General features: G+C 39.1%; 1 protein-coding gene across 5 annotated transcripts; it reads right to left on the bottom strand.

Annotated features, from left to right (window-relative positions):
• Window positions 1-367: 367 nt before the first annotated feature.
• Window positions 368-25,047, bottom strand: LOC116258408 (zinc transporter ZTP29). Of its 5 annotated transcripts, none has more exons than XM_031635571.2 (13): window positions 24,933-25,047; window positions 24,581-24,655; window positions 21,322-21,380; window positions 21,139-21,231; window positions 20,865-20,957; window positions 20,707-20,785; window positions 20,149-20,204; window positions 14,066-14,122; window positions 8,582-8,622; window positions 7,948-8,015; window positions 7,285-7,341; window positions 7,075-7,192; window positions 368-960 (listed from the first exon to the last, which is right to left on the bottom strand). In XM_031635571.2, the coding sequence occupies exons 2-13, from the start codon at window positions 24,642-24,644 to the stop codon at window positions 915-917; spliced, it is 831 nt and encodes a 276-aa protein (XP_031491431.1). In that variant the 5' UTR covers window positions 24,645-24,655; window positions 24,933-25,047; the 3' UTR covers window positions 368-914. The 5 variants fall into 5 exon arrangements, with proteins under 5 accessions (XP_031491431.1, XP_031491414.1, XP_031491424.1 ...); XM_031635554.2 differs by having other exon boundaries at window positions 24,817-24,951; XM_031635564.2 differs by lacking the exon at window positions 24,933-25,047 and adding an exon at window positions 24,786-24,926.
• Between the last annotated feature and the right edge of the window lie 2,726 nt (window positions 25,048-27,773).

Below are 27,773 nucleotides of genomic sequence, written 5' to 3'. Positions count from 1 at the left end.
AAGCTTAATACAAATAATAGGCGTTCATTTCAGCCCAACTCAATAAGCCCATATTTAATAATAAGCGCACCAGTAACATAATTTAATTCATGGAGCTAATGCAAAAAGTAATATGTTAAACTTTTTATCAAAACAAGCTTGGCTAAATAATCTGAAGAGCACAGATTCTTCCACGCTCAATCGTGAAAAAAGTATATGGAATATGATTTTGAGCTCAATTTGCTTGCTAGAAATTTCTGACAAGCTTATACACACCAAGATATGCTTATAGGGCCGTCATTTAAAGAGTTGTATTTGGATAGACACGGCCTTTAATCCAATGGGATCGATGTCCCAAAAAAATATGCAGGAAAGATCCATACGAGCAGAAAGAGAACCGGGTATGATCCATTTTTTACTGGGTCCTTGCAGAGGTTCCGATTAAAATCAAAATTGTTCCACACACATGCACGGATATATGCACACGCATACAGACAAATTTTTTTGAACAAAGACCAGGTGTCTCCAGAGCCCCTTATTAAACCTGAATGCGGTTTACTCGGTCCAGTGAGGCCTCGATTGTGATGAACTACTACATATTCAAATCTAATATGGATACACTGCATGTCTTCCACTGACACATGGAGCCATTCTTCAAGGGCTAGCTGTGATAACCAAAGTCCAAATTTGACACCTAATCCGTCACCAAAATGAATGAGCTACTGTCCACATAACCTGGAGTCGGCTATTCATAATCCAGGCCCTGTCTGGTAATTCACAATTTATTGATATGGAACATTACAAAGCAGGTTTGGCTTTTAGAACCAAGCAGGAGAAGCATTTTCCCAAGTCAACATGTAAAGAATGACGTTGAGCTGAAGCCAAATCAAGCACAAAAGTTTCTGTACAGATGTAGTGTCTGGCTGTCTGCCTTGCTACAAGCTCACCTCCTTCGGGACGCTGACCTCCAAGAAATGTAGGCTGTCCATCCAAACAAGTGAGAGATGAGGATTCAAATTTCAATTACTCATGTAACTTTGATGTAAGGGGAAAAAAAAATGGCAGTCTCAGTTCCACGGAAATAAAAGGAAACCAAACCATTTTCCTAATGAACAACAACCTCATTTGGCCCCACCTCACTTTTTAGGCTCTAAGAAACAAACCCGTTCAAATAAGCAAGAGCCTTTTGCTTTAAAATGAAATAAAAAAGAAAAGGTTGGCTGGTCGGGCTTCACAATTGACCTGGACAGAAATTAGGCAGGTTGCTTAGCTGTTGAATCACCTGGGGGTCTTAATTTGTTGTGAAGGAGAATTCATTTACAAGATGCGACCTGGATCTGTAAGCCTTAAGCTATCCAGTTATGTTAATCAACCATGTCCATCTAATCATCCAGTCCTTACTGGAATCATCACGAAGCATAACGTGAGTTATAATAAAACCTAGTGTTTTGCATCAATTAGGCTTTCAGACAAAAAATTTTTGCCAACAAATAAGTTCTCTTTGGTGTCTGGATAACCTAAGACCCAGAATTTCAGGTATATGGTTGAAAAAGGTTCCAGAAATCTCATTACTCTCTGGGCATCATTGGTTGCGGCAATACTACCCTTATTGGACAGCAACACCCAAGAAATTTTCCAGCCAACTTGCAGACAAGAAAAAGAACAAGATCATGAGGAAAGAGGAAACTAAATAGCCACTTTTCAACTTGTAGACAAAAAAAGAATAAGATTGTGAACAAAAAGGACCAACTGGCTGAAAAATTATCTGGATATTTCAATAGAAAATGACTATGATGAGGTGACTTCTGCACCTTATTTTCCAGCAAATAAATTATTAGGAAATTGACAGTAATGAATTACAGAGAAACAAAAAATAAGGTCCTCCATCCCCTGACCACACCAAACTTCACTGGTACCAATATCAAATTTGATCCGGGCCAGGTCATGTCGCATGAGTACTGGATCAAGTGTTTGTTTCTTACAATATATCTGATTTGCGGTTATGGTTAACCCTAGTCTTTAGAGTGCACGAATGTGCCTAATAGGTTGATAATTGGGAATTATCATTATGGTTATTAACCTAATGACTTGTCCATGCCTATCTTCATAGCGTATGGCATCTCGAGGGACAGACGTTGATGTTCCTTCATCAACAAACTTTCCCACGTTCAATTCTAAACCTGCTAGTTCTTCTGAATTGTAGGCTTTAGGTTTTATTTTATGCCTTGTGATGCAATAGCATATACAATGCCTTGAATGTTTAAATTGCATTTTACCTGATCATTGTTGCTGAAATGCTGAGTCTCCCAACTACAACAACTGATACTAAGTGATTATCTCCTTCTATCATATCTTCGTATCTACACGTCTGGATATGGATACACAAATATTTGTAAAAATCTCAAATACTCATGTAGGCATTCGGGGTTAAATAAATCATTTCTGCTCTGCTATTTAGGTCTATTTCCATAGGTCCTAGATTAGCTTTAGTAGCTTTTTGGAATATTTGGTCAAGAACCATAATAAAACACTTGGCTCATGTGTTTATCCTGTGGAGTGGTCTGACTTTAACAACAATTAATCTATATGAATTAAATTGTAACCTCTATTTTTAAGTAGTCGAACACCTTCGGGGCTTAATAAAGGAATTGTTTCTGCCTGATTTTTTAGGACAGACGTGGCAATTTCTCCATTGTGAATATATCTACCATGCAATCTTCTACATTCATTGTGATGATAGAGAGTTTCAAGGTTTAGGACCTAACGCAGTTGTCTCTCTTGCTGATCTTCAAGAATGTCAGCAAGCTTGTCTACATATAAATTGTGAGTGTTAGACGTTGAGACACTATCTCTATGTGTACACAAAGTTTCACCTAAAAAAGATAGGTGTGTCTGATTCTCAAAAGAGGGTGTTCCTCGCAAAATACGAGATCTTCCTAGAAAGAGTATAGTTCTAGTTTCGCTCATGGATTAGAATTTAACATTCTCTTGATAAGGATCAATTGTATACGTGTGACATTTAACAAGGAGTGTTTTGCTCTGATACCAATCCAGAAAAACATCGTGTTACTCTGAGAGGTTATCCTGCTACTTAATAGTGTCAAGTTTATATTTAACACTATTTTTCTCCCAATGTTTTTGGGGATTTTCATCTAATATTTCTAACTTAGAGAGTTTCGAGATTATATCATCAAGTTCAGGATAACTAGAGTTTATCCCTATTTGTTCTAAACAGTTTTTTATTCTTGTGTTATCTAACACATATTTGGGTTGTTCAAACCAGTCTAAATTTATATCTATATGTCCTTCATAGGAAGGAACTAAATATTTTACTTCACTTTCTAGATAAGTGGAAAGGTATTGGGTATCCAGAAGAGTCCGGCATACCAGATTTTTTTTTTTTACCATGTCCTTGCATAGGACAAGTGCACTCACATTCATCATATGGCTTGGCGCTTTTTGCGTAAGAACACCCCAAAAGTTTAGTCTTGTATTAAAGATTGTAAGAGATCTTCAAGAGCTCATAAAGATGATTGTTAAAGTGGTCAGCTGCCCTGGTTCCTAGCCCTTTTCAAGCTGGAAACGAAATTGCTAGGGAGTGGGTTGGGATCCGTCGGATTATGAGCTCAAGCTCAAGAGTGGGTCAGGTCGTTATAGTAGTATCAAATCACAATTTCAACACTTGGACCAAGGGTCTCCCACACGCAAGGACGCGAGTGCGTTAAGGGGGGTGGATTCTAACACCCCAAAAGTTTAGTCTTGTATAGAAAATTGGAACAAATCTTCAAGGGCTTATAAAGAGGGTTGCTAAAGTGGTTGCTTGTCCTAGTTCCTAGCTTTTTTTTAACTGGAACCGAAACTACTAGGGGGTGGGTCGGGATCCATCCGACCAAGGGCTCAAGCTCAGAAGTGGGTCGGGTCGTTACTGCACCAGCTTAGAATAACATCTTAAGCAATTAAGGACAGTGTTACAGCTCCTTCAACAACATCACCTGCATGCCAAGGCCTCCAAGTGCTTGTTTGAAAGGCCTCAAGTAAATCATTTAGGTCACATAATTAAGGATCGAGAGGTGTTCATGGAGCATGAAAAAGTTGCTGCCAAAAGGGACTGGGTGTCTTCAAAAACATTAACGGGACTAAGGGCATTTCTGGGGTTAGCAAGGTATTACCAAAGATTCATCAGAAATTTTGGCACCATTGTTACCCCCTTAACACAAATGTTTATTTGCTTGGACTGAAGAGGGGTGAATAGGCTTCTCTAGGCTGAAGGAAGTTGTTACAAATGCTCCAGTCCTAACCTTTCCTAATTTGAACCCTTTTAAATCAAGATAGATGCTTCCGAAGTAGGAACCAACGCAGTATTAGTGCAAGGATGACATCCGGTGGCCTTTTTCAGCAGAGTGATGGGAGAAAGATTCAAGAGCAGATCTGCGTATAAAAAAGAACTTATTGCCATTGTGCTAGCAGTTCAAAAATGGCATTCTTACTTGATTCGAAGAAGGTTTCAGATACACTAACCATAGCAACCTTAGGTTTTGCATGCGGCAAAAGACGCACATCCCAGTGCAGCAAAAATGGGGTATGAGTTTGATGTCATATACAAGAAGGGATCAGAAAATATCAGGGTTAATGGCTTATCAAGGCAGATTGAGGTAAACCATAAACAGGGACCATGAGGGTAACACCATGCTGATGAACATAATTTCTCAGCCCAATCACTGAATCGTAGAGAAAACTAGAAGCTGCCCATCGTACTTCACGATCAGTCCAAAAAATTAGAGTGAAGTAAGAGAATGACATGGGGTGCAGACATATGGATATGAGTGGTTGGAACCTTGTTTGTACTTTCAAAAAAGAATATTCATACCACTGGATTTGGGACTCACCTCCATTGTGCTTGCCAATTTCCATGATGACAAGGCAGCAAGACATGGGGGAATCGAAAGCACGTATCAGAGGATCAGATGCATATTCTATTGTCTAGGGATGAGACAAAAAATCAGGAATTTGTTCAGTCTTGTGTAATATGTACAAGACCCTTAAACCAGCAGGGCTCCTTGAACCTCTTCCTATAGCTTAACACATTTGGGAGGACATCTCGACGGATTTCATCAAGGGACTGCCAAGGTCAAAAGAAAAGACAGTCACATCAGTTGTTGTTGACATCAATGTTTTAAAATGCATATTGTAACGCACATTGATCGAGCTGACCTATATGCTGGATCGTAATATATTGTAATGTATCACAAACATATCGTAAATTCATTTTTTTAATTCATAAAGAAATAGGCAAAAGCAGAAAAAATAGATAAAATTCAGAAAAAACATGAAAAATGTTCTATATAAAAAACTCATAACACGTAACGAACATTCGTGATTCATCATTCATAAGGCACAACGTGTTAACAATGCATTAAGAAAATAAAACAAATATCTTCACAAAATAAATAGAAATATGGTAAATTTTAGAAAACAATAGAAATATAAGTAAAACTTGAAATTGAGGGATTGTATAACTTTGGTAGAAGAAGAAACACAAAAGCCCTCTTTTCCAAACACAAATGGATTACCCACGAGCAAATCTCTCTTCAAATCGGCAGTTTTCCCCTCAAATTGATGATTTAGTTGACAATTTCTCTCTAAAACCAGTAAAAAATTCTCTCTCCTAAACCTCTTTAGAAGTATTAGAAATGGAACAAAACAAGCGGTTTTGAAAAAGAAAAAATCAAAAAGGGGCATCGTGCTCCCTTTTTAAAAATTGCATTGTATCGTAAGGTATGGGCTGGATCGGCAGTATCGTACAATACTGATACACCTAGTAGGTGTATTGTGTAGGTTTTGCCGATGTATATGATACATATTGTACGATGTGCATCCGTATTGAATGACACAGATACGACTGGTTGACATGTTGTCTAAGTACGCACTTCATTGCCTTAGCACACACATTCACAGCTAAGGATGTTGCCAAGGCTTTCCAAGAAGAGGTCGGAAAATTAGGTGGGATGCGAAAATTGATTGTGACTATGATCCATTCTTCTTGAGTAGTTTTCGGCAAAACTATTTTGCATTGTACACCGCCCACAAACCGATGGGCAAACAGAAGTGGTGAATTGGGTTTTGGAGACCTACTTGATGCAGAACTCCAGCCACATAATTACACAAATTACCTGTCCTGGGCTGAATTCACTTATAACACAGCCCCTCTGAAGTTGTATATGGCAGGCCTCCACCAGACACACAACTTTAGTTGTCATGAAGCACACCCTTGATGAGGTAGAGATCCAACTAGCTTAGCAGATATGAGGTGCTAAAGGTGATCAAGGATAGACTTGCAGCTGTGCAAAATAGAATGGCACAGCAGCATGATCAGAACCGAAGAGACAAGAAATATCAGGTAGGGGACCGGGTGTATTTGAAGAATCTAACAACCAGGAATGTTCAAAGGAGGACTTCAGGTACTCATAAGCTGTCAGCCAAATAGTCAGGGCCCTTCCAAGTGAGACTGACCAATAACTCAACCATCCATCCAGTTTTTCACATATCATCCCTGAAGACACACATCCCTAACACATCCCAGAACTTGGAGATTATTTTCCTTCCATCCAGTTCAACTGATCCAGTTTTCCTTTTCCAAGTACTGTGGTGAAGGAAGTTCAAGAATGCAGACGAATCAACACCCAGTGGCTGATTGAATGGCAGGGGCTGGAAGCTCCTTCACAACTTGGGAGGATTTCCTTGAGCCGCAGCAAAGGTTTACTACCTTCATGCCTTCAGGATAAGGCTTAATTTTTAAGGGAGGGTGTATTTGGTATGAAGTGGGACCTGAAAGTCTTTTTTAAAAAAAATAGAGGCAGCATGTAGAAAAGAAGTGTAATAAATTTGGGTACGGTCAACTGTCAATATGGACCCATTTTCAGTGTGTACCCATTTCTTCATATCATACTTAAGTGTACCCCTGATTTTCTAATTAAGGAAAAAGTTCTGATGTGGGGTTAATGTTAACCCTAACCTTTAGAGTGTTTTAGTGTGCTTAGCAGGTTGATACTCAGGGATTATCAAGTTTCAATAGATACTCTCAAGGTTATGAAATACCTGGCAGACATAGCAGCCATTCCCAAGAAAACAGCCTTGACAGCTTGTTTTTGACCTGCATAATTAAATGCCATGGGAAGCATCTCATGCAAGGTGAGAAAAGCCATCACTCCCCCAACTGCCAAGAAAATTGAAACAGCAAGCATTCAGTGGTGTCAATATTAGTTCACATACATTTCATTGTCAATTCCAAGGAGCAACATTAAGTACCTGATCCCAGTAAACCTTCCAAAATTTCTGGTGAAAGGCTGCTTGGGAACAGATAAGCTGCAATTTAGGAAAACATTAACCAAGATCATCTAAGGAGTCTGCCAGGGCCATAAAAAATGTGGCAATGAAACTGAAAGTGTATACAAAACTTATGTCACCTAAAATATATTTAAATTAGGTGTGTGGGTAAAACCATTGAATTCCATATGTTTTTAGGGAGGAAGGACATAGTGGAGCCACTGGGACTGGAAGGGACTCCAACCCTTGAACTCCTCGCCCATATATGATGTAGTGCCTAGGAGTCAAAGGGCTGAGACGGGGTGGTGGGTGGGGTCGGAAAAAGATGGTAATTGGCATGAAAGATTGCCGGAAGCACTATGGGCTTACTGAACTACATACAGAACAAAAACTAGTGTACATCTTTTTTATTTTTATTTTTCATTTTGGAGAGTTTGATTATACTCTCCATACACCTAGAACATAGACAATGTTTGCTTGATTGCCTGAAAGTTCATGAAAACTACTAAGAGCATACACTTGCTAAAATAAAAATAAAGAAAAAAAATGAAAAAAGTTACTAAGTGGAAAAAAGCATGTGCCCTAGCTCATATCAGAATGTTTTTCATATCAAAATAATAAAGACCTGCAGAGTGAGACACATACCTACAAGAATTACACCTAAAGGCTCAGCAAAACCAGAAAGTGCTGCCAGTTTGAAAGCCTGCCATTTGCTGTGCTATAACATCAGCACCAACAAGGAACCAATCATTAGACACCTCTACATTCAGAACAAATGAAGCACTTGTGGAAAAAGTTTATAGAAACAGAATTACACCACGTTTCTGGCTTTGAGTTGACCGTGTTGCCAGAATTTCTTGATATTTGTTAAACTATGGTACCATCCCCACATTGTAACTGCCAAGTGCTTGAAATATAAAAAATTGCACTGGGAGGATTTATTTCACCTCACTTTAATGAAATAGGACGCTCATTTGCATGTTGTTGAAGCTGCTTCATGTGGAGGTTGAAACAAATGGTAGCATCCCTAAATTGTAACTGCTAACTGCCTCAGCTCTAAAAAAGTTTGACAGAGAGGGGCCATTCGTTTCACGTCATTTTCATACAAAAGGAGCCTCAATTGCGACAATTGCTTCAAGTAGAGGTTGAAAAATAGTCTATTGGGTTTAGAAAACCCAACATAAAAGCATCAATTAACAGCATAATGGCACTTTCATTCATCAGGTAAATAACTGACTCTTCACCAAAAAAAGATCCACCATAATGCACCAGTTTTTACCTTTCCGTTGCAAAATAAACAGGAAGCGCAACAGCAACACCCTAAAGAAAGAATAGTATAAAAAGTTACTGGCAAAACAACAAAAGAAGTTTATTTAGTACTATGCAGGTAAATTTCAGCCAAGTGCTTGCCAAAAATTTATAGCAATTGGAACCAAGCCTCTGGCACCCATAAGACCAACCATTTTGTGAAAATGTAAGCAACAATACATGTTCTGATAGAATTGATGATAATGTTGTCTAATCTGTTAAGCCTACTTTTGTCTATCATTCTAGTAAAGAATTTGTCAGCTTAAACCACGCAAGTCAATTTTTATGTCACATGGACACTCTGTTTGTGTGGGACACACCCATCTCAACATGCGTATGGGTCTAGACACACCTCAGGCATGCATTTGACGGTGTTGGACTTGGGCATGGTCAACACCCCAGAGAATGAATCTGTCCATTTTTAGGATTCATCAATTTTGACGGAGTGAATGACTGATCAAAAATTGGTTCTCTTTTTCTTTTTCTTTTCTTTTTTTTTTTTGTTCATCGCATATGTGACAGAATGTTCAGCCCTCCACCAATGTCTAGGCTGTCAAGCCTGTTGCAGTACCAAAACACCCTAGCAAAAGATTATTGCAGCCTTTTTTTTTGGAAAAATTTTTTGTGATATCAGATCTGCTTTTAATCACCATGATATTATCCTATCAAGAAGTGAAAAGGAAAGAGTGGTGTTGTGAAGGGAGGGTGTAGAGGCAACAAATTCAGCTCTCAACGGTTCAACTATAATTCATAATGATCATAAGCATGACTACAAAGTGGACAATAATGCCTCTGTTACATCAATAAAATACAACATCAATGAGAACAGTATACACATGTTTAATTCATACCTGCACCCCATATTAGATGTGTTTGAATCTGGGCATAATTCCAAGCACGATTACACAAGTTAACACCTGCCAAGTTGTACATGGCTCAACCGTACATAACTTGTTCTTCAATAGCCAAAATTGATACTCTGTCAGCCCTTCAGTGAGCAAATCAGCAATTGGATTTTCTATATGAACATGAGATTGAGCCCACAGCACGGATCTCACATCTTAACATTCTCCCTCAAGTTGTACATGATCCTGGACCATGCACAATTTGTTCTTCAATAGCAAAATTGATATTGGTTAGCCCTATAATAAACAAATCAACAATCTGATTCCCATCCAAAGATGATAGGACTTGATCTGTCTATCCTACACCTTTTGTGACCTGTATGTCAATCCATCTCAATATTCTTAGTGTAGCTATGATGAATAGGGTGAACATAATTTTAACAGGACTATGATTATCAAACATCAACAAGTGACACCTCCTAAATCCTCGACAAGTAACAGAACCCATGGCTTCAACAGTCCCAGCTGCCATGAAGCTATATTCGGCTTCAATACTAGCTTTTTCTGCTCCCTTTGTTTTCAACTACTTTACAACACAAGGTTTTGCGCAATAGAAATACAAATCCAGAAACAAAATTCTCATTGGGATATTCAGCTGAATCTGCATCTGTATAAGCAACAAGATTGTGTCCTCTATTTACACATTTGCTTCTTCAGATACCAGCCCATCACCCACAAAACCTTTTAAGTACCCTAAGATTCTCTTTATGGCATCCAAAGTTCCATCCCTTTAAGTGCATGCATAAATTGTGATAACTAATTAGTAGAATAAAGCATGGTACTGTAAATATAAGAAATTGAAGTATCCCAACAATACTTTGATTCCTCGTCGGTCTGCATATAAATTGCCATGTTTAGAACTCAGTCTCTAAAGCAGCATACTAGGATTACTCACAGGCTTACAGTTTTTCATTGTTCCTTGCTTAAAGTTTGTCTGTACTTCTGCTGTATCATAGTTAAAAACATCTCCTTATTTGTCCACCTCCCAAGAAAAGTATCTCAACTCCCAAGATCCTTCATCTTGAAGGTCGGCACTAATAACTGCAAATATTTGAACTTCTTGTGATAATAATATCATCAATATATGTCAACGATAAGGTAGTAGATCCTTGTTCTTGATCAATAAAGGGACAATGCTCAACAGCACACCTACGAAAACCACAACCTTGAATCTTGAGGGAGAAACTATCAAACCAGGACATGATGCCTGCTTCAAACCATAGAAAGATTTTCTCAACTTGAATACCCAAATGTGGGGATCTTTTATAGTATATCCAGGGGGCTGCTTCATGTAGGCATGTTTAAGTCTCCATGTTGGAAAACATTTTCTATGTCCTATTTATTTGGCTTTAATCCATGCTTCACTGCTAGTGGTGTAATGATACAACAGTGTCCATCTTAACTACAGGATTGAAGGTTTATCATAATCCTGACCATACTATTGCTTAAAACCACATGCTACAAGCCTGGTCTTGTACCTTTCAATGTTTTCATTAGGCTTATAGTTAATCTTGTACAGCCATTTAAAGCCAATAACATCTTTCCCTTGAGTCCTAGTGATGTGCACCCACCTAGGTCAGCACACCCACAGCCCAGCCATGACCAGCACAGTTGGTCAAAACCTCAAATTCTTTGGGTTCAAACCTTCATTCTTGGTAGTCAACAACATTTGGATCCATGATTTATTCTCAAATGTGAAGATCAAAATCCATTTGATCCAAGTGAAATGGATTCGAAATTAAAACGGATCTCAAATGGGTCTCATCAAGAATTCTACCGAAGAAGGTGCTGCTGCAATATTTGACCCTTCCTAAAGATATCGAAAAGTGTGGAGTGTAATGAAAGGCTCCTCTTGCAATTAAGTTTGAGGTGCCTAATAAGACAAAATTCATTATTATGTTTTGTCTGTTGTGAAAGGCAAGAAAAGGAGGTGAGATGTGTCTCATACAGGTGGTTCAATAAATATGCAAAGAAATGAAGAAAACTTGCCATTGAGGAGCAGCTATCATGACTTACACACAAAGGAAATTATTGATAAGCATTCCCATTCATGACGAGCTGTTACAAGTCCACCCATGCACATGGCAGATGCTTGGCTAAAGTATCGGCTTCTTCTAGGAAAGGATTAGGAATTAGGATGCAAATCATTTCAAATTATTTTTCTGTTCATGTCTTCCCACCTATTTGCTTTCATTTTCTATTTAACCTTTGTAAAAGGCCCAAATTGGGATATGTTTGGGCTTAGGGTGATGAAATAAAAAAATTGTTTCTTCTTCTTCCGCCCTCAATTCTGGTGTTCTACTCCTTAATTCTCTATCTGTCAATTCCAAGGAAGGCTAAAGGCCAGTCCATCCTTCTGGCCACCTTAGATCTCTGTGTGCATCTTGCTCATAGGCCAACTGACAAGCTCTCCTTGTTGAAGCTGCAGAACTGGGCAACTTAAACAGTTCGTGATTGTGACAAGCTCTCCTAGGACTACATCTACGTCGGGCAACTTGGCCAACTCCCAAACACCGCAAGCTCTCACCAGTGAAGCTGCCTTGATGGGCATCTTGAAGGACCTTCAATGTCAACCTCTCTGCACCATAAAGAGGGTACTTTCTTATTCTTGGCAACTCAGCCATAGAAGTCGAGCTCTCCTATGCATGGGTAGCATTCCTACCTCTGTTTGTGTTCTCTCAATCTTCCCAATTTATGTTGGGCGTCCAACCTCTACATTGCGTCCTTGTGACAGCCCGGGTCCGAACCTTGGTGGCCCTCCCCAAGGCAGGTCATATCCCCTATGGACTACATCTAAGTCTAGCACTCATGGAGGCTTTCATCCACTCATTCATAGTCTCTACCCACTGACATGATTTAACAACATAATTAACAGAATTGGACTCATCCTGTTTGACCTGATATACAAATAACTAGAAATACCAAAAAAAAGAAAAAATACTCACCAATCATTGGATTAAAGGTCGAATTCGCTCAGATCTTGTAGATTGCCTCAGCTCATCTTATGCATTATTTGAATTTGGACCCTTTCTTTTCCAGCATAAACTTGACCAGGAAAACATCGGATTGATGTTTGACATCTCTTGTAGTAATTGTTGGTTCGTCTAATTCTTCACTAAAGTTGGAAGATGGATAAGACAAGGATGGACAGGACAAACAAGAAGGTTACAACCTTAGTTTGAACTAGCAAATAGCTATGTACTCATCTAAGGATCATAACCTTCCACTGAGGTGTCTCACGCTGCAACCACTGCATATCTTCGAAATTATGCTCATCGATTACCACATTTCTACAAACTTTGATGTGCATGGCAACAGGATCATAGCATCTGTATCCTTTATACCATCTGCACATCGATTTCACTACTTTGTCTTGAAACTTGTTCCTTAAAAATATAATGATATGAATGTAACATACACAGCAAAGACACAACTCATCATAAGTAGGATGTTGTCCAAAAAGGGTGAAATTAATAAGTAAAATCGTCATGGGCAAACAATTAATCATATAAACAGCAGTATCAAAGGCCTCGGTCCAAACATTAATGGGCACATTAATATCAGCATATTCATGCCACTTTGAACATTGTGACAGTGATTATGCTCAACAACCCATTTGGTTGAGGAGTATGTGGGAAACATACGTGTCGACTTGTCCATTATTTCGGAAAAATCAATGACGTCATTCGAACAATGCGCCAGTGCTTATGTTCGACAACCCATTTGATTGGGCAGTATGTGGGCAAAATACTTGTTATCCATTATTTCGGAAACAATCAATGGAGTCACTCGAGGAATACTTTCCTCCACTATCACATTGAAAATGCATAATATTAGAAGAAAATTATGCAAGGTTGTTAAAGGCAATGAGGCGAAGCAAGGCATTGAGCTTGTCATGAGGTGGGAAGTAAGCCTCAAAGTTCAAGTATAAGCTTCAAGATTAGAACAATGAAGTATATAATATCATTAAATAATGATAGATTTGACAAAAGCAACTAAATAAGCAAATAAATAGTGAGCATCCATCAACATAACCGATAGAATGGAGTGAATCTCCAAAGGATCTCCATGAGGAACATGTATTTTGACAAATCTTTCACATTTTGCCATTTTTTTTGGGCAAAATGAAACAGAGAAAGGCAAATTAGTTATCATAACCATGCAAACAATGACAAAAGAACAACAGGAGAAGCAACACAAGAAACTTCTTCTAAAATAGAAAAAAGTAACCTTTATTGGAATGTTCCTTGTCATCAAGCGGGTAGAACGAAATTGAATACCATGGCATCAAGAGGAGATTGGCACTTGACGCTAAAAAAGAACTTCTATAGCCTTTCGAGGAGCAACTTTTAATCTTTTATACCTCCATGTCAATTAAGAACAACAAACATTTTTTTGCAATGATTATTTGTTACTATGAGAATCAGTCAAAACAAAGTTGGATATCACAATCTAAAAGTACTAAGAGTACTAAGAGCCCTAACAGCATATTGCAGTCCATGTGCAGGTAGCTGTAAATTATTAAATGTTATAACAGTATGGAAAATTACCTCAGGAACATTGTGCAAAGCAATAGCCAGTGCCAAGTTAATGCCAACACGAAGTCCCTGCAGTAGAAGAATACTTCAGGAACAAGAAGCAACAGAGAAATAAAAGGTCCACAAAAGTAACTCCAAAAGAAGTTGGTGCCAAAGAAGTATTAATTATCAGAAATCTCTTGAACTGTCTCTTTAGATCATCATGCTGTTACTTTGCTGACCATTCTCTATATAAATATGGTAGAAGCCTCTTTGTTTGACTTTGCTTTAGATTACAATCATGGTTTAGCACCAATTCCAAGTAAGAATAACTGAAGGAAGAAGGAAAACGGTATGCTGGCCCACTTTTGCCAGCCTTACTAGTGAGAAGATCAAGCTCTCAGTTCATCCATGCATTGGTGCATCTTTTACTTCTTCTTGTAAATGCTTTAGTGAACTTCTTATTCTCTAGAAGGTAGTTGTCTATTTTGCTATTTTCAAGCCTTCTGTGTTGCTTCCCAAACATTTCTTGAATTCCTTCTTGAAGAACACGTTTTTCAATCACACTTTAAGTAGGATCAGTTGATTTACAAATAGATAAATGCTAGCCAAGGACAATTGGCTCACAGTAATCAAAATATTGAACTGAAAAAGAAAAATATATGCATATTTTTAGTTATAACATCATGGTACCATAGAGATACACTTTGGAGGCCTAAATAAAGACATTCCAGTGGCACAGACTGAACATCAGGTGACATGTCACTCTTTTCAGTGTGGCTGGCACAAACCAAGTTTGCAGTCTGTATGCACTTTAAGTCTTCCTCTCTATCTAAGTATCATACAGCCAGTCATAGTTCATCACATGTAATTCACATTAGATACTTTCAAATCTAATAGGTGAAAACTAAGAATGAAAACTCGGCAAGTCTTGCTATGTCCTGGAGATGTACTACCTAAGCTGCTGTTGTAAAAAGAACTCTATGAATGCAACCCATAGTTATTCAGCTATTAGCCTATTACTACAATTTAATTCATCAACTGAGAGTTTTAAAGAAATAGATTTTTACTAGATTAGTCTGCACCCACCTCTGCACATATATAATGTCAGTGCACAAACATTTCAAACCCAAGATTGATACTTTTCTATATAGATGCTCGAGCAGTTGGGACAAATCTCTCTCTATAAAAAACTGCAAGCATCAGTAATACAACTTTATCAGAATGAACACTGTTGACGGGTTTTGTTGTCCGGGTCCGGATCCTTACCCGATCCGGTTTGTCCTAATTAGGACTACTTATATCTCTGTAAACCCTAATCTTAGAGTTAATGAAGTTTTGAAGAGAGAGTGTCTGGAGGCTAGTGGGCACCAGACCTCCTCACCCGTGGTTTTTCTTCCCTCGCGTTGAGGGTTTTCCACGTTACATCTATGTGCTTTCTTCTACTCTCGTGCATATTTTGTTTCTACATGGTATCAGAGCCATCGGACTTGGAGAAAACAAAATCTGTTTTTCTAGGGTTGTGAAGTTCCAACCCTGACTGCCGCCGCTGCCGTTGCTGCACTGCCGCTGTCTCCGCGCCGTGACATTGCCTCCGTCGCTGCCCCACCGTGGTCGTGACCGCCACTGCTGCGTCGCCGGTGTCGTGACTGCCGACGTCCAACGCCAACGTCTCTGTTGACGCCTCTGCCGACGCCGACTCCGCCACCGACGCCTCTGCCGACGTCCGACCACCGACGCCGACGTCCGACACCGTCGCCTGTTCTCGGCGCGTGCTGCCAAGCGCCGCCCTCTGCTTCCGCCGAGCGCAGTCCGCTGCTCCCGCCGCTTTCGCCGTTGACCCCCGACTGCGTCATCTCCCCTCTTCTCTAGGTTACTGCTGCTGTGTGTGTTCTTTGGCAGCCACTTCTAACTTGTGATCATGGCTGACTCGTCTTCTTCTTCAGTCAATACTAATCTACCCGATGTTGTGTCTGCGCGGACTGATCATGTACCGGTTCAAGTTACTACCATTCAACTTACCAAGGAGAACTATTCACGATGGTCTGCTGCGATTACTATGGGGATTGCTGGGCGAGGACGCATTGCCTATGTGAATGGGAGAAAGGTTAAACCTGCTGCAGATAGTCTGGCTTGGGATACATGGTTTCTTGAAGACAACCACGTAAAAACCTGGATTGTTAATTCAGTGTCCCCGGATATCCAACCCCTCATTCTTCGTAAGAAGACTGCAAGGGATATGTGGATTATTTTGGAGCAGATGTATGGTCAAAAGAAAAGGAAAGTTCGTGTGTATCAACTTATGAAGGATGTGTATTCCCTGCGACAAGGTGCTCTCTCGGTTGCAGACTTTTATGCAGCATTAAAATCTAAGTGGGAGGACCTTGACTATCATTCTGATATTACATGGAGGTGTCCTCACGACCAGATGCAGTATATGACTGATAAATGGGAGAACAGGGTATTCCTTTTCTTATCCGGACTGAATGATGACTTTGAAAATATAAGGAGTCGGATTCTTAACTCTGACGAATCATTTAGTATTGAAGATGTCTATTCCCGAGTTGAAGCTGAAGAACAGAGAAGGCTGCTTTCTAGTGGACGAAAGGGGGAAGAACAATCTGCCTATGTTAGCCGTGCCCTTGTGGGAACTCCTCGTTCTTCCCAAAAATGTACACATTGCAAAAAACTTGGTCATACTAAGGATTTTTGTTGGGACCTGTATCCAGAGAAGAAGGATAGTAGGGGGAGGTCTTCTAGTGGGAAGAAGCCTGTATTGTCTGCAACAAGTCTGAGTGATGGGAAAGGTTCTATTTCTGCAAAACAGATTCGTGAGCTACGAGCATATTTGAGCAAGATTGATGTTGGTCAAGCAGATACACCAGATGAGGTGAAGATCAATCAGGCATTGGCTGTTTCAGGGGGAGAAGGTACTTCTTATATGGGTGAATGGATTGTTGACAGCGGTGCCACTCATCACATGACTGGCAACCCCAAGCTTTTCCATGACTACAAGCTATCCTCAGGAAAGGAACGTGTGTCCCTTGCCGATGGTTCCTTTACTTCTGTGGCAGGGAAAGGGAGTCTTTCCTTGTTAAATAATTTTTTAGTTCATGATGCCTTGCATGTTCCCCATCTTCCCTTAAATTTGTTATCTGTTAGTAAGATTACCAAGGAACTGAAGTGTGAACTTATATTTTCTGAAAAACGTTGTGTTTTGCAGGACTTGGTGACAGGGAAGAGGATTGGGATTGGTTTGGTGTCTGATGGGCTGTATCGGCTTCCTATACGCGTTGTCACAGCTCTTATGTCAACAGTCAGCAGGACAGAGAAGAAGGAGGAAGAGTGTCGTCAGTTATTTTTGTTTTGGCATGAACGCCTTGGTCATTTCCCATTTGGGATTTTGAAACATTTGTTCCTTGAACTATGTTCTAGTTTAAACATTTCCATGTTATCATGTGATGTGTGTCAGTTAGCGAAGCATGTTAGAGCTTCTTATCCAATTTCAAATAGTCGTTCTAATAAAGCTTTCTCCTTGGTTCATTCTGATGTGTGGGGGCCTTCAGGCATTCATTCTCGTGGTGGTTTTCAATACTTTATAACTTTTATAGATGATTATTCAAGGTGTACCTTTGTGTATTTGTTGAAAGATCGTAGTGAGGTGCCTCACATTATTAAAACTTTCATCCTCCTAGTGGAAAACCTGTCAAGACGTTTCGGTTTGATAATGCTCGTGAATATATGTGTCTCACTGTTGAAGAATTCTTTCGAAAGAGGGGGATTGTTCATGAGACTTCTTGTAGTTATACCCCCCCTCAAAATGGGGTTGCTGAGAAGAAAAATCGTCAGTTGCTCAATGTCACCCGAGCCATATTGTTCCAAAGAAATCTCCCAAAATACTATTGGGGAGATGCAATCCTTACTAGTGTCTACTTGATTAATCGCATGTCTAGTCGTGTGCTAAAGGGTCGTACTCCCTACTCTATGCTTCCAGCGAGTAGTCAACCTTTTCACCTTCCTCCTCGAGTCTTTGGATGTGTGTGTTTCATACATAACCACACCCAAATGTGAAAAAACTTGATCCCAAATCTATTAAGGGCATCTTTCTTGGGTATTCTTCCACTCAAAAAGGTTATAAATGTCTAGATCCCACCACTGGTCGCCTTCACATTACCAAAGATGTCACATTCTTGGAACATGTCTCCTATTTTGGTGAGAATTCTCTTCAGGGGGAGAAGTTAATGTCTAAGGAAGAGTATTCTCCCACACAGGAAATTCAGTTTACAAACTAATTACAGGCGTGAAGAGAATCCTGTTGCCAAGGTGCTTGGCAAAGATGAAGAGGGGACGACTACTGATGTACATGAACTGGAGAAGGAGGGAGAGCATCCTATGGTGACAGAACAAGAGGGTAATCGTATGTTTGGACAGGTGTATTCCAGGAGAAGAGCTTGTACTGACAAGGTGATTAATGATGAGGAGGTTACAACGAATCCCAATCCTACTTCTTCCTTGGATGATCCAAGTTGTGTTCAGAAGCAAGATGTTGGAAGAAAAATTCAGACTGGAAAAGAAAAGGAGGATCTTCCCATTGCCTTGAGAAAGGGTGTCAGGTCATGTACCCAGCACCCTATTGGTAACTTCGTATCTTATTCTAGATTGAGCACTGACTATAAATGTTTTGTATCCTCCTTGGCTGTGGTTGTGATTCCCAGGAATGCTACAGAGGCTCAGGGTGACACTAAGTGGTCTCATGCAATGAAAGAAGAAATAGAAGCTTTAGACAGAAATCAGACATGGGAGGTGGTTGATATTCCTGAAGTAGCCCACTTGGTTGGGTCGAAGTGGGTCTACACTGTTAAGTACAAACCAGATGGGAACATTGAGAGGTACAAAGCACGATTGGTGGCCAAGGGGTTCAGTCATAAATATGGGATCGACTACTTAGAGACGTTTGCTCCAGTTGCAAAGATGAAGACTGTTAGAGTTGTTATTTCATTGGCGGCGCTGAAGGGTTGGGAGATGTGCCAACTTAATGTGAAAAACGCCTTTCTCAATGGAGATCTCGAAGAGGAGGTGTACATGTGCATGCCACCAGGTTTTGAGAAACCTGGAAAATGCTGTAAATTGAAGAAAGCTTTGTATGGGCTGAAACAGTCTCCCCGAGCATGGTTTGAACTTTGAACGGCTCAGACTTGTTATGAAGAAACATGGCTACAAACAAGGAAATGGAGATCATACCCTGTTTGTAAAGAGAAGAGAGAGTAAAGTTACTCTACTATTGGTTTATGTTGATGATATGATTGTTACAGGTGATGATAAGGAAGAGATAGCAAGATTAAAGGGTTTACTATCTACTGAATTTGATCTAAAAGATCTTGGTAAGCTGAAGTATTTCTTTGGTATTGAAATTGCTAGATCAGGTACAACTCTTGTACTTAGTCAAAGGAAGTATATCCTGGATCTACTGAAAGAGACAGGAAAACTGAGGTGCAGACCAGCCTCTCTACTCTTATAGATGCTGGGCATAAACTTGGTAGCAAAGATGGAGAACTGTTGTGTGAAGAAGCTAAAGGGAGATATCAACGTCTAGTTGGCAAACTGATTTATCTCACTCTGACTAGACCTGATATCACATTTGCTGTAAAAGTGATGAGCCAGTTCATGCATGCACCTGCAGATATGCACTTGAAGGCTGTAGATAGAATTCTGTGCTACTTGAAGAAGAATCCCGAGAATGGACTTCTATATGTGCAACAAAGATCTATTGAAGTTGAAGGGTATTCTGATGCAGACTGGGCAGGCTGGGCAGGCTGTGTTGACACCAAAAGATCTACTTCAGGGTACTGCGTCTACTTGGGGGGAAATTTAGTTGTTTGGAGAAGCAAGAGACAAGATGTGTGTTCCCGCTCGAGTATCAGAATTGTCACCAGAAGAGGCTGTGTTGACACTAGAAGATCTACTTCAGGGTACTGCGTCTACTCTCGTGCATATTTTGTTTCTACAAACACCATTCAGGCGATAACATCAAGTAATTTCAAAACTATGAGCACTTGTTATCTTTGCTTTGGTAAAGCTTATAAATTGAAATCCCTTCTGAAAGATGAGCATTGCACCTTAATTGATCCAAGGAAAACTGCCATCCCCTCAGGAAAATTGTGCAAGCTTATGCCTGCAAATTGTAATGCAAAGAAAATTCAAGAATCAGAGGCTTCTCCAAATTACAGGTATCATAATGAACAAAAACAATAACTGAAAGCATAAGGATTGAGTTGTACTAGATAACCTCCTCAAATTCAAAGCAATATAATAAAATGAATTATGGTGATTTACAGGGAAAAAAGGACCGCTACACCAGCTGCATTGCAGTGCTTGAACAGAAAATCATCGATTACTAATTTCAGGTGCAAAATATGGAAATAAAAATCCTAATCATTTAGGAAAATACAAGACATGCCCTTATCTATAAAGGAAGCACTTTTTAACCGATGCCTATTTAATTTCCCTTTAGACTGTAACTTCACATAAAACATCTTACCCACGAGGATAAAACCGAAGGAGAAATGACAGCACCAGATGCATTATTTTGGAAAAAAAAATCAGCTCAGCTTACTCTTAGATATTTAAATAAGGTAGACACTACTCTCATGAAGAAATATAAACAAGCATCATACCAATTGTTGTGATGATCCCACTAAAAAGTACTTGGCGTTTTTGCTCCTTCACTAGGTCCCTCTCATCTCCATCATCTTTCTATTGCAAATGCACAGACATCAGAAAAGCCTTTACCACAGGAATTCCATTGTCAAGTCATGGTCTCTATAGATGAAACCTTTTTGCATTTTACATCTCTGTTGCTCGGTGTAAGTGTTGGTTCTGGGATGAACTTGACAAGAAGAGCAAATAATAATACACCTGAAAAGAACTACACAGATGCAACTCAATCAACTGCCAATATATAAAAGGTGAAGTGCGGCAACATGTTAAGAGTAATTGCTTGAAAATATAACTGCCACAGCGAAAGTTCTGGTAGATATGAGCTGAGGAACAAAACTGCCATGGAATCATCTGATCAAATAAATTAGTTCAGAAAGGTAGTAGCTCACCCAAAGGTTTCCTTTCAAGAAACCAACTGCATTTATGGCATTATGTGCTAAGTCTAAGAAAGAAATGCTCAGCATCAGGCCAGCAGCAAACCCCTGGATAAAGAAACTTGACAGTTTTGTTGTTATGAATAGTGTTTCACAGTGCAGGAGATAAAAAAATACATTAATAATGACAAAGGAGACCTGCAGAAGGCCTAGAATCTTCAGATTGGGAGTGCGAGTTAAGATAACGAAAAGAGCCCCTGTTTCAGAAGCAAACATTTGGATTAAGTTACTAAATATCTATTTAGCAAGGATTACTGTAAACATGAATAAAGTAGGAAGGACAAGTAAACAATAAAGCTTGAAATTATAGAAATGCAAACTGATCCATTTCTTGCAAATAGCTATAAATGTGAATAAAGCAAGATAACACAGACTCAATATTGGAGATAAGCGCTCATGAACTTGCATTACTTTTAGGAACTTCTATTGATAAGATGATGTAATGCATATTCAACCACTTCTAGAACTATCATTTTAACAATAAAATGTATAGCCTTTGGGACCTTTGAAGGTGAGCATTTAATACACCAAGTGCTATGGCAGGGGAGGTCTAGACACTGACCAGGAGCACCATCTGTGAATTCACCACTCAAAGAATGAACTCTATTGACAGAGTGAATAGAGTTCCTCAATCTAATCCCCGCAGAAAAGCACCAGAAGACAAAAATGAAAGGAAAAGCATGGAAAAGAGAGGGAATTCAATAACAGAAGGAAATTAGGGTTTTTTTATCATCAATTAGCTCTAAAAAAAATGAAAGGAACCTTTTTGAGAGGCCTAAACCCCAGATCCGAATTGAATCTCAGGTCCACTAAGCAAAAGGAACCAAACCGAAAATAACATCAGTGCCCAAATAGAAGCAAATCCAAAGCTTAACTCGATCCGAATCTGAGATCCGATCAAACTCTAGACCACACTATCTCAATAAACCTTTTAAAATTAGAGAATTTTGAAACCAATGCTTGTGCCATATGCTTTTATATTATATGAACAAAGTTGTTGATTGCAGGCTTCACATGCTCTCAAGTCTCACCAACATATTTCTGATGATATCTTCCAATATCTTGTGATATTTCATGGGAACCGAAAAAAAAATACAAGAAAAAATGCATTATGAAGTTTTAACAAGTCTATAGACTTTAGACTTACCAAACTGAAAGTTTAAATTTTTGAATTAAGCAGTACAGCAGTTAATGATTAGCTTAAAACTGTATTGGTGCTTATAAAGCACATAGTTAACATTAATATGCATAGTTGCATACACAATGGTAGACACTGGAAGCATTGGGTCCCTTTTTGTAAATACAAGTTAGGATAGGAGGTAATAAGTGGGTCTTGGGTCGAAAAATCAGACCCAAATCTGTTATTCACCATATAAATATCCTGAGTTCTGGTGAATCCAATTATGAAAATGAACGCAATAGAAGTGGTTTTGGTAATCCTAGCTTAAGTAGGATTATTTGGGTGTGTACAACTATATCCCTTCTTTACTGGTTACTGAGTAATTAGGGTAGCCGACTAGCCATGGTTTTGGTAACCCTGGCATAAGGAGGGTTATATGGGTGCGTGTGTGTGTTCTGTTTTTACTGTGTGTTCTGTTTTTACTGCTTATTTAGTAATTAGGGTAGCCGATGCTACCACACAACTGTGTGTGTGAGAGTGTGTGTGTATGTGTCTATATATATATATATATATATATATATATATATATATAGATTTCTGTCCAAGCATCCAATGTTTTTCTTCTCATTTTCTAAAGGTCCGAACATACAAATTGATACAAAATATAAAAAATTAAGATTCAACAAAAAAGAAACTACCAAAATCAGATGTCTAAGTCAAATTTCTTATTGGAAGAAAATCATGCAGCCCAACCGCAAACCCTTCTCTTCTTGCTTCTATGTATATATATGATAATCTTATACATGTATATACCAGGAGTACATATATGCATTTTCTTACCTATACAAACATATTATGTATATAGGTAATTATGTATTTTTTTTTTCGTATTTTCCTTTTTGTAGTTTTCTTTCATTTTTCTGCTTTTAGTTTGGTCAAAGTTAGACCTTGACCAAGGTTGACTAGCAGTTAGCTAGTCCCTAAAGCAGGAGCCAGCAAATGGTTACCTCACCCTTGCGGATTCTGTATATAGAGAACAGACCCTCTTATTGTCCCAATGTTTTCCTGAGCATTGGACGATAACCCATCATATATTTCTTATCTTTTCTGTTGTGCCATAGTGCACACTATGAGATTTTCGCTTTGTCACGTTCTTGAGTTTCATCTTCTTTTTCTTCTTTGGCTAGTTATTCATGCCGTAATATGAGAACTTTTACATGGTATTACAGCTCAAAGTAAGTGCCTGTTGAGGAAGCTCTAGTTGGATCCCCCTATTGTTCAAGTTCTCAAGAGCTTCCTTTAATGGTTAATTTCATGCAATTAACCTCCAATACCAACTTCATCTATGCCTTCAATCTAGATGAGAGCAACCGCACTGTTTTGGGGAGCATTTGGAGACATACATTAAGGGTCAAGGTAGATAGGCCTACATATAAAGTAGTATTCTTGACCTGACACATTCATTAGTCAAAAATGATAATGAAGTAGAAATGAAGTTAGTCAACCATTCAGAAGAAAGACAATCAGGCTTAATTGCAGCGTGAGGAAGCCAAACATTGTCCTCCCTGCAAAAAAAGAGGCTGTTTCGTTAAAAGAGTCTTCTGGCCCTGTTACATACAAAGACATGACTGGCGCAATTAGCGTGCGACTGTTTCTAGCACCTAATCATAATGTTTGTTCCTGATTGTAATCAAGGTAAATTACACGTCACCGTTATCAAACCGTAACTTAAACGCGATGGATGCATTTTATTGAGAGGCACATCTTAAGGAAAGAAAAAATAAGCAAACTAAAAAGAATCATTTCCAGGCTTAAGGTGTTGTCCAACTAATTCGGCAATCTTACAGGCACACTGAATAAGTACTTCCAGCTCCCAAAGAATCACCGTTATATCCAAGTAGCCAGTTCGACGATTTGTGATATCCTCACCCGCCCAGCAACCTTGTCGCGAATTGCCAATCCGAAATTACTGATAGTTTCCAGACTTGCAGTAAAAGTACATGATAGTGATTCTATTCTATGGTTTTCAGAAACAGGCGCTTATTCAGAGCTAAAAAGATTATACTGAATTTTCTCTATGAACTCGCTGCTCGCCCACCATAATTGATACAAACCAAACCATCTGTGAATTCTAAACAAGGCGCAGGTAGTCAGTGGTTGTGAATTATCAAATGTGTCAACAGTGTCCACAATTCCCACTGAATAGGCAGACAGAAAACAAAAAAGAAAACGTCGACCCGAAAGTGAAGGAAGCACAATAAAGAGTCAAAGACATACCTATACACGTACTGAGTCCACCAGCAAGGGAAAGAAAGAGTGCCACCATGACCGTGGAGTCCATTTGGATCACTTCTGGAAGACAACCCAACAGAGAAAGCGTTATAAACCTCAAGCAAAGCAAGGGAAAACGAGAAATGAGGCTGTGGGTGGGAGGGATTCGGGAGAGGCTTCGGAAAAATGAGCGGAGGAAAAGGGCGTTTACAAATGGGTTTACGGGTATTTTTAACGCGAACCTCAATCGATCGTTGAAGAAAATTGGAAAAGCTGACCAAAAAATCGAAGTCGTGAGGAACGAAAGAATTGAGTGCATCAGTGGGGAGTGCCACTGCAGCCAAGAAAAGGACGTTACGCTTGGCCTCTGCGCTTCGGTTCCCTTGTTTTTTAACTTTTTATCCGTAACGAGCTGCTTGCACCCGTGCCCCGGATGGGCGTGGGCTTCTTCCCACAAGTAAGGATGGGCATCGACTCGGGTTTGGACAGGTTATTTGACGTCAGGCAAACGCTATTAGAAAATCACGCTGGGCCGAACTGACCTGAAACGAAACGAGTATTGAACCATGATTGAACTTGATGTATTTAAAGTCATCTTTTCATAGTCTCTCTCTCCCTCTCTTTTTCTCTTTCTGGTTTGGTCCATCATTTTGAAAGTGGATTCTTTCGCTGGAGACCAGCTTGCTGTGTCCTTTAACGAAGAACGGGGAAATGTGTGGTCAATTTTTTTTTGTCTCAGTCGCCACCTTCGTCAAGATTATTTATTATCATTATTGCTTTTCAACTTAATTGTCGAGTGTTTTTCTATATTATTTCATCACGCTCCAGTTATTAGCTTCCTCACACCATATTTACTTCCCCACTTATATACCTTCTCTACCCTTCAATGTGCTAACAACCTTTTCATATTTGATACGGCTTTTCGTCAATATATTGTGAAAATTTGGTCATCCTTTAAGTTTTTGAGCTTATTTCAAGTATTTTTATTAATTCTTTTAAATGTCACATTTCTTTCATTCACATGGATCCGACCATGATACTTCTAGCAGAAACTTACTTTCGGTGTACAGCTGTTGATCTGCTCATGGACTACTTAGGTCTTCATATTACGTTGTCACCTTCTGCACTCTCCTTTTAGGATAGAGTGGACAGAAACTTGTGGATCGCCTCTAATGTTGGCAGAGAAAGCTGTTTTCCTTTGCAAATCATATTACTTTTGTTAAGCATTGTCTTGCGTCTGTCCACTTCCATGCTCTTGCATTCTTTTGACCTCTTGTGGTTGTCTTGAGAATGTTTGATAAGATCATTCGTAGCTTTCTTTGAGATGGTGATCGACCTTCAGATTGCCTTGTATGCTATGACATAGTTGTCATTCTGCGTCATCTTGGAGGTGTTGGAATTATCAACCTTAGTCGGGTGTGTGAGTCCTTTTTATGTTCTTGGTGGTGGCGTCTGACAACTGAGCATTCCTCCCTCACTCTTTTCTTATGTTCCAAATATGACCTATCATCCTTTAGTGATTGGCATAGCATTCCTCCCTCACTCTTTTCTTATGTTCCAAATATGACCTATCATCCTTTAGTGATTGGCATATTTCCCTCTCACATCTCTTCCTCACTTTTGTTATGGCTTACTTTCTACCACTCTTTTTTTTTTTTCGTCTTGCTGACTTCTCATCGCTCGCTCCCCCCTCCCATCCTGGCCTCTTTCGCCCTTTTCGTGGATTCACTTTTTCTTTTTGCTACTTGGCTTCCTTTGATTGTTCCTTTGTGTTGCTCTTACCTTAGTCCCTTCAGTCTGTTGGCTCTTCTCCTTGTGTCATTGTTTTTGTTTGGCTTCTTCTTGTTGGTTACATCAATACATTTGACTACCTATAACGTTTTTGGATTAGTTTAGCTAACTAGTGTCTATTTTGCCTCGCCGCGACTGAGTTTCAGGTTCACCTTTTTACCTCATGTTTTTTATTTTATAGTACTGTATGGTCTTCTTTTATTCATAGTCTTTCAAACCTGCCCTCCATTCTCCTTTTTTTTCTTTACTGTCTGTCCCCTCACTTGCTTTTTTCCTAGAGTCGTGTTTGGAGACTGTGACTTATATCATCTTGGTAGCGCATTTAAAAGGAGCGCAACAACAAGATTTTTGAGAGCATATCCTCATCGCCGGATTCTATGGCGTGTCTTGTGTAGGGTGATGTTTATTTTGCTATATGGTTATCAACTCTCTCTTCACCCTTTTTATTCTGCTGTATTGTTTTGTTGTTGTCTTGTATATTTAATTCTTTTATTTTGTTTTTGCGGTTTTGTTTTTTGTATTTAGAGACTTTTTGTCCTTAAATTTTGTTATGCATTTTCATTTTATCGGATATATATATATATATATATTCTTTCTTAATCATGATGTCGGCGGCGGTGCATTGTGATAACTCCCTTTAAAATGTTTTTTTCTTGTGTTAGTTTCTGGCAGTAGTTCGTCGGAAAAGGCTAGACCAGCATCAGCCTTTTGGATAATTCATAATTAATAAAAAAAATCAATTTCAGAATGTGTACCTTATTTACTTGAAAATTTTCACAAGTTTTTGTGGTCATTGCAACAAGGGGCATCTCCAGGCGAAATGCTGACGGGTAGCTTTAAAAATAGCTTTTACTTATTTAATCCATAAGGGTCTCAATTTGTTTGATCTTCAACGCCAAAAATATTACAGCTAGGAAGCTTCTTAACTGGTCGGGAAAGCAGCAATGGTGGCTTCCTACGACTTTATAATTTTTCTTGGGAAATGGTTGACTTCACACACATCTAATTTCTCAAATATAGCACCATCCCATCATTGCTAGATTAATTTAAACTCTTCTCTTAATTACTTTTCAGTTAACAAATAACAGACCCTCCTATACACACGACTTGACAAGAATCACCTAAGCCGTTGATTCAAAGAGATCAAATAGATATTCAGTTACAAATATGGAAGACAAACTGTTTTTTTTTAAGAGTTCGAAATGCCATTCAAAAGATGTGTGTGTGTGTGTGTGTGTGAGAGAAGCAAATGACTTTCCCTAAATGAAATTCCTTGTTTTTTTTTTACGGGTATTTTGGATGTTGAAAAAACAAATTGTTTTTTATATTTGTAACTTAATCACCAGATTTCCTTCGAATGGATGGTGTAAGATGATTCCAAGTAGCTACTTGTTCTTATTCAGTGAAA

This window comes from Nymphaea colorata, chromosome 1 (assembly GCF_008831285.2).
Source record: "Nymphaea colorata isolate Beijing-Zhang1983 chromosome 1, ASM883128v2, whole genome shotgun sequence".
NCBI classification, from domain to species: domain Eukaryota; kingdom Viridiplantae; phylum Streptophyta; class Magnoliopsida; order Nymphaeales; family Nymphaeaceae; genus Nymphaea; species Nymphaea colorata.
The sequence above is the reverse complement of the archived record's forward strand: the minus strand, read 5'-3'. Positions and strand labels throughout refer to the sequence as shown.

Coding starts and splice junctions, on each gene's coding strand:
- LOC116258408 (XM_031635571.2), bottom strand. CDS start 24,644: ATGGACTCCACGGTCATGGTGGCACTCTTTCTTTCCCTTGCTGGTGGA. Junction 7,193..7,284: donor GGAAGGTTTACTGGGATCAG/GTACTTAATGTT, acceptor TTTTCTTGGCAG/TTGGGGGAGTGATGGCTTTT. Junction 961..7,074: donor ATGGCTGCTATGTCTGCCAG/GTATTTCATAAC, acceptor TTGGATGGACAG/CCTACATTTCTTGGAGGTCA.